The sequence below is a fragment of the Henckelia pumila genome, unplaced genomic scaffold (genome assembly GCF_033568475.1).
Source record: "Henckelia pumila isolate YLH828 unplaced genomic scaffold, ASM3356847v2 CTG_461:::fragment_3, whole genome shotgun sequence".
In the NCBI taxonomy this organism is placed as follows: Eukaryota; Viridiplantae; Streptophyta; class Magnoliopsida; order Lamiales; family Gesneriaceae; genus Henckelia; species Henckelia pumila.
Genome location: NW_027331831.1, coordinates 13,115,899 through 13,124,156, shown reverse-complemented (window position 1 = coordinate 13,124,156; position 8,258 = coordinate 13,115,899). Strand labels below are relative to the sequence as shown.

Sequence of the window (8,258 nt, the reverse complement as noted above, 5' to 3'; positions counted from 1 at the left end):
ATTGTAGGTGGAACAATGTTTTTAGTTATACTCATGCACCGACACACTCTCTTCGAATTATAAGAGACTCATTTGATCGTATGAATCATGATGAGGTATACTATGAAAAATATATAAGCACTGCAACAATGAACTTGTTTATAGAAAATTTTAAGTAATTTTTTTTTAGTTTTTATTTTGTAGTTTAACTGGATAGTGTACGACAGAAACGATCCAGATGTCAGAATAATAATGGATTCATACGACAATAATATTTGGCGATGCGTTTGTCCTTTGATTTGCTTTGAAATTGTGGAGATGCATCGTCCGAATCGAGTGTTAAGGCAATTTGAAATGCGTCAAACCTATTCCAAGACCTGCAGTTGACAACGATGACCTCCACAACATCAACAGATCAGGTCATCGCAACACAGACTGGAGGGAATATCATGAAAATGCAATTAATATTTGGAACAGAAGGTTGAATTATGTTGTCCAAGGTCAATTGCATGGAAGATCTAGGCAGACAGATGATGACTACTTTCGATGGTATGAGCGCATAACTGTTCGCACTATTTCTCCCACAGTCAGCGGGATTGGTTTTCGACCATATCCCCAGAATTTGTTTGCTCCTGTACCACATGATATTCCACAACATTTCGGTACGCCTCCTATTGATCTCTATCAGTCACCTTTAGGATATGTTCCAGGGTCATCTGGTTGGCAAGACGGTGCAGGGCCTTCTGGTGGTTTTGAAAATGCAGGGCCATCTGGTGTTTTTGATAACACGGGGCCATCTGGTGCATATGATGACGAGGATTATCGGACGCCATTTCAGAGCCATATCCAAAGTATTACCGAATTGATCAGCGATCAGCCACCTGGTTTTCCTAACACGTCGGCACCTCAAAGAAATGTTGTTTCACCAGTTATTTTTACAGGTTATTCAAATGAACAAAATCATAGCAGTGAGGACAATGACGATGTGGTCCAAAATAATCCTCAAGGTTTTGTACCGCGTAGAGGTTCGCGTAGACGTAGGCCACGTGGTTGTGGAACAGATGGTCATTTATGTAATTGTAATTGTAACCACCTATCGTGATATATTTGTTAATGTGATTTATCTACACTTTAAGATTTATATTGTTTAATAACATATAATTTATTGGTAATAAATTTAATACTTATTATTTGAAATTATATATCATTTTTATAATTTATTGTTTATTTAAAAAAAAACAAATATACAAATACAATAAAATGCATACATCTATTATTTTATTTAAACTCATTTATCTACACTTTAAGATTTATATCGTTTAATAACATATAATTTAGTAGTAATAAATTTAATATTTATTATTTGAAATTATATATCATTTTTATAATATATTGTTTATTTAAAAAAAAACAAATATACAAATACAATAAAATGCATACATCTATTATTTTATTTAAACTCATTTATCTCCACTTTAAGATTTATATCGTTTAATAACATATAATTTAGTAGTAATAAATTTAATATTTATTATTTGAAATTATATATCATTTTTATAATATATTGTTTATTTAAAAAAAAAACAAATATACAAATACAATAAAATGCATACATTTATTATTTTATTTAAACTCATTTATCTACACTTTAAGATTTATATCGTTTAATAACATATAATTTAGTAGTAATAAATTTAATACTTATAATTTGAAATTATATATCATTTTTATAATATATTGTTTATTTAAAAAAAAAACAAATATACAAATACAATAACATGCATACATCTATTATTTTATTTAAACTCATTTATCTACACTTTAAAATTTATATCGTTTAATAACATATAATTTAGTAGTAATAAATTTAATACTTATAATTTGAAATTATATATCATTTTTATAATATATTGTTTATTTTAAAAAAAACAAATATACAAATACAATAACATGCATACATCTATTATTTTATTTAAACTCATTTATCTACACTTTAAGATTTATATCGTTTAATAACATATAATTTAGTAGTAATAAATTTAATATTTATTATTTGAAATTATATATCATTTTTATAATATATTGTTTATTTAAAAAAAAACAAATATACAAATACAATAAAATGCATACATCTATTATTTTATTTAAACTTATTTATCTACACTTTAAGATTTATATCGTTTAATAACATATAATTTAGTAGTAATAAATTTAATACTTATAATTTGAAATTATATATCATTTTTATAATATATTGTTTATTTAAAAAAAAACAAATATACAAATACAATAACATGCATACATCTATTATTTTATTTAAACTCATTCATCTACACTTTAAGATTTATATCGTTTAATAACATATAATTTAGTAGTAATAAATTTAATATTTATTATTTGAAATTATATATCATTTTTATAATATATTGTTTATTTAAAAAAAAACAAATATACAAATACAATAAAATGCATACAACTATTATTTTATTTAAACTCATTTATCTACACTTTAAGATTTATATCGTTTAATAACATATAATTTAGTAGTAATAAATTTAATATTTATTATTTAAACTCATACATGAAAACTATACAAACAAAACAAGGTACACATTTATTATGAAAACACGAACGAAAAATATTATTATAATATTAATATCACGCGATACAACAATCTTCATATCTGATGTTCCTGGAAAAAAAATATATGAAAATTAATTTCAAAATTCCAAAATACACATATCATAATAATGTAAGCGATAAATTAAATATAATGTTTACCAATTATTTTGCCCGTCGTTGTCTCTCCCTGACCATCGGTCTGTCCATCTCATTCCTCACTCGAGTTGTTGTATCCCTACCAGCTCTTTTTCTTTCACGTCTAACCGGGTTGTGATGCAGCTCAAAGGTAGGAGGATCCCAATAGCGTTCATCGGCAAGAGGTTCAAATCTACCTTCATACGCCGCGAGGTAGTTCGATATGTTGTACCATGACTGAAATAGGGTTGTCGGATCTAACGAATGGTATTTCGCAGTGCAAATAGCGTGAGAACATGGGATTTCAAAAATTGTCCATTTACCACATGAACAATCACTCGTTGATAACCTCACCACTTGTATATGTTGGCCGCGACTTGGTCTGCCCCTGGTCGCAACTGAAGCAGTTTTAGTCCGTACATCATATTTAACAACACGATGTTCGCTTGATTTTCTTGCCCATTCTTCATATTTGCGACATGCATAGTCCGACCACAGCTGATTTTTCTGAACCATGCGTTGACCCTTTGCCACACGTTCAATGAAGTATTGTACGCATCTTAAAAGAGTCAAGTGCACTATCGCAGATATAGGGAGTCTACGAGCTCCGTTTAACATATTGTTCAAACATTCAGACATGTTTGTCGTCATCACCCCACGACGCCAACCTCCATCATGAGCCATACTCCATTTCTCCTTTGAGATTCCAGCCAAGTACCTGTATGCTAAAATATTTTTATTTCTGATGGCCTCCATTGTTGCGTCGAACTTACAGACTTGATGTTGTTTGCCCGCCTCCCAACATAAATCTTTCAAATGCACATCTTTGAATCTCGCATTAAAATTTGAGCACACATGTCTCAAACAAAAACGATGCACACCATGCGGAGGTTTAAAATAGTGGAGATCCTCAGCTGCTCGAACAATACCCTTATGCCTATCAGAAATTAGGCATATTCCACTTTCACCACAAACAACATACTGACCAACATTTTCCAAGTACCATTTCCAGGAATCCGACGTCTCTTCATCCACGATTGCAAATGCCAGCGGCAACACCTGATTGTTCGCATCCAGAGTGACTGTGATCAGCATTTTGTGCTTATATTTTGTATACAAATGTGTGCCGTCAACGCTGATGATTTTTCGACAGTGGCGAAATCCATCTATAGAAGGCCTGAATGCCCAAAAAACATAGTTCAATGTTTTTATTGATTCGTTGTTCGATCTAAGATGCTTCCACTCAACAACTGTTCCGGGATTATATTTGCACAGAGCACGCGTATATTTCGGAAGCAGTTGCACAGAACTCTCCCAAGTCCCATAAACAATTTCCACTGCGCGTTTTAGACTTCGCCACGCCTTCGTATACGAGATTTGGTATCCGTATTTATCCTTCACGCTCTCCATGATATATTTAATCTCGTACGAAGGATCACAACGTACAATATCCAACAACGTCTGTGCGACCATATCGCTATTCAGGTTATGATGATCTATGCCCACGTTGGTAGATATACACGTGTGAGGACCGCCATATCTTGTTATTTTCTAGTAGCCGGTTTTCTCTTTGAAAGAAGCTCGAAGACACCAACGACATCGGGCGGTAGAAGAATCATTTCTACACTGTACCTTCCACAGAATGCGTGTGCTATCGACTACACGATACTCACGCCTGGAAATTCTGACTGAATAATCTTTCACAGAAGCAATGAGATCATTCTTATCTTTAAATAACATGTGTACACCAAGTTCTCCTCTTTCCGGATTGTAATAACTTGCTCGTGCCCCGATAGGTACACCGATGGAATTCGGAGTCTTTTCTCCAAAGTATTTATTGAAAAATGAGGGCATCTCAGAATCAGTGGAGATAAATGGTACGACTTGCCTCTGTAATGTTTGGCGAGGTGGTGGACGAGATGACGTCCCTTCATCGATATTTTCATGTGGGTTCACACGTTCATCATCATTCAAATCATCAGCGTCGTTGTCATCTTCTCCAGACTTCCCATATGACATCTCTGGTTCAGTATCACTAGCACTTCTAGGAACATCTCCATCATCAATTCTAGGAACATCATCGTGTTGAGCAAAATTCTGGTTGTTTGAATACAAATTTGTTGCACCGACGTTTTGATCCCAACTCAGACCCGTATTTGTCCAGCATGGAGGAACATGTTCAAAAGGACCAGTGATATGTTGATCCCACGGACCGCCTTCACGGTCAAACTGCATATTGCTCAATCCTTCTGTAACATGTGGAATATATGATTCTTCATCCTGATCAATTTGATTTGCTTCAACGTACAAATGCAATACATTTATATTTGGGCATTGCATTACAAACTCCAGAGCGTCAGCATCAACAAGGTCGACTGGAATTTCATGCCATATTGATTTCTCCATAAATGAGTATTTCGTCGACAGCTTCAGATTAAAATACGTTGGATCAATGACCAATATTCTATGCACATATTCAACCAACTCGAACAAAGAAATTGATCTCAATACTCGAATCGGTCTAATATACGGGATACTATATTCAACCAACTCATTCTCAACACTAACATGTCCACCAAAATATAGAAGCACATCAATGTTATCCATTCCGAAGATGAAATTTCAGGAAAAAATATTACAAAGACAGAAGGAGGAAGGAGGAAAGAAGAACGAAAACAATATTTTTCAGAAATTGTGAAGAACTTCTTCAAGTAAAAGAGAGTGAGAGACACTGAGATTCAACAAATTGTTTCTAGTTATATAGAATAATTGAAGGATTGAATTTCAAATTTTGTAAGGCTTAAACACGCTATTTAATGTGGTCAAAAGTTGTGTGGGAATCTTGTCAGAAGCATGATGTTCAATAGTAAAAAGAAAAGTGAGTTCAGTGTTTGTCGGAAGGTTGTATATTATTGTGGGAGGTTGTATATTATTGTGGGGATTTTATGCGTGCTCGATAATTTAATTATTCGTATGTCTCTAAAAATCACGTCCGCAGGAGAGGAAGGCGGATGGTGAATAATCAACGTTCGCAATTGGCCTTAGCGGACGCTGATATTATAATAATAAAATATACTAGGGCATGCATTGTATGCATATGGGACGCTGCCACATAGGCAGCGTCCGCTACTGTCAGCAGCGGACGCTGCAAATTGCAGCATCCGCTGCTGACACAAGCGGACACTGCCTCTGTGGCAGCGTTCGCTTCTTTGAAGAACGGACGCTGCCATTAAAATAATGCAGCGTCCGCTCTTCAAGTTAGCGTTTTAAAGTATTTTTGATTCACCCCCCACCATGCATTATTTGTGCAATTAAAATGTTTTTTTAAATTACATTTAATAAAAACCCTTCTCTCTACACAAGATTCATAATTTATTTTATTTTTTTAACCAATGACTCATAATTTTTTGTGCAAATATATTGTGTGTGTGTTTACTTTTAAAATTGAAATATAATATACTTATTTTTCTTGTATATTTATACAAAAAAAAAAAAAAAAAAACTCATTCGTTATAAAAATAAAGTATTTTATTATTATTATTTTGAATAAATAAACCACTTTATTTATCTATCCACTTAATTATCTTTCCAATAATATGTTATAAATGATATTTTATCATAACTTTGTTATCTATTTGCATCTTTTCTCTCACTTTACTTTAGTCATAGATTTTTTCCATTATATAACTAATAAAAAAGGTTACTTAGAACCAATATTTTCTTTTTTAAATATAGAAAAAATTGTTTTTTCGATCCTATATGTTTGTCACTTTGCGATTTCAGTCCTTTATAATTTCAGATTTCAGTTTTAGTCCGCTATCTTTATTTTTTTGGCAATTTTAGTCTTTTTTCCGACGTGGCGCTGACGTAGAATCAATTCAGTGCTGATGTGGAGCTGACGTGTACAGTGCCACATAAGCATTTTCGAATAAAAATGACCGAAATTGCAAAAAATCAGAACATGCAGGACTAAACTGAAATGTAAAAACATAGAGGACCAAAACCACAAAGTGACAAACATAGATGACTAAATTTGCAATTTTCCCTTAAATATATATCTCTCTTATATTTATTACTGATGCCGTTTACATACTATTTTAGTATGTTTTATCAATGAATTAATACACACTGAATTGTTTTCGAGTCATTTAAAATTTTTTAAATGCATTTGTAAATTAATATATATGTTTCTCACTTGTAATAATTTAGTATTCTTTTAGAAATTCTCGATATCTAATTTTAATAATTAAAAGAAAAGTATATTCATAAATCTGATTACTTAAACCACTTATGAATATGAGATTATATTGAAAACAAAAAATTCCATTAACATATATAAACGTCAATATATGGTTAATAAAAATGAAGTCTATTTTCTTTGAAACTGTTAGTTTTACATAATAGAACTTGTTCTAGGTATGTGTTTGAAGTAATACTAGATATACATACATACATATACATATACATATACATATACATATATATATATATATATATATAGTTTTGTTATGATGTCCACCAACCGTGTCAATTTTTGTGCCCACCATGTATAAAATACTCAACTATTGCACATGGTGGGCACAGAGATTGGCACGATTGGTGGGCAGTATAGCAAAACTCATATATATATATATATATATATATGATGATATTTACACTCCAAAAATTGATATTCACACTACAATTTTGACATTTAATGTGTTTTGTTACAAAACTATCCTCTTTTAATTATTACATATTTTTACAAGACTAATTTGCCCCTTTTATAAGTATACTTAATTACGTTTCCAAAACGATTCACTATATATTTATCGGGTTATAGAGTTTCTCAAGCTTTTTTGGAAAAATTAATTTAATTTCTTGGAAATATTTTGAAATACAATTAATAATTTACTCCGTGATTTTTTTTTCTAAAAATATACTTTGTAAGTAAATTGTTTGCATAAAGTAAACCATTTTTAGTTTAGAAACAATATTTAAAATTTTTATTTGTCAAATATATTTTTTAAATATTAGGTATTTTTGTTTATATTATTGTATAATTAGAGAAAATTCCAAATATAAAGTGAAGTCAATTGCTACTAAATTTTTTAATTCAAGTAAATTAATATTTACGATTGAGAATATTTTTCATTTTGAATATATATTTTTTAGTTCAAGATGCTCCATTGGTGTATTTGTTGTCAAAAGAGTTGATCCCGAAGGGGATTTCATCCCACATGAGTTAGAGAAGCTCATTGGCTCATGCGGGGTTAAATCGAAAGATGTGCACGAGTGAAGTAACTAAATAATTCAAGATCTTATTCATGTTTTTATATTGATCAGATTAGATTAGATGGACAATGTAGATTGTAGATTATATATATGTATATATATATATATAGTTCTTTTATGGTGCCCAACAATTATGCCCAGCTTCGTGCCCACCATGTACAATTGGTGAGTTGACTTATACATGATGGACACGGAGTTGGACATAGTTGTTGGGCACCATAAAAGAACTCATATATATATATATATAT

General features: G+C 31.3%; 1 protein-coding gene across 1 annotated transcript; it reads right to left on the bottom strand.

Annotated features, from left to right (window-relative positions):
• Positions 1-2,763: 2,763 nt before the first annotated feature.
• Positions 2,764-4,209, bottom strand: LOC140872030 (uncharacterized). Its single transcript, XM_073274766.1, has one exon. The coding sequence runs from the start codon at positions 4,207-4,209 to the stop codon at positions 2,764-2,766; it is 1,446 nt and encodes a 481-aa protein (XP_073130867.1).
• Between the last annotated feature and the right edge of the window lie 4,049 nt (positions 4,210-8,258).

Coding starts and splice junctions, on each gene's coding strand:
- LOC140872030 (XM_073274766.1), bottom strand. CDS start 4,209: ATGGTCGCACAGACGTTGTTGGATATTGTACGTTGTGATCCTTCGTAC.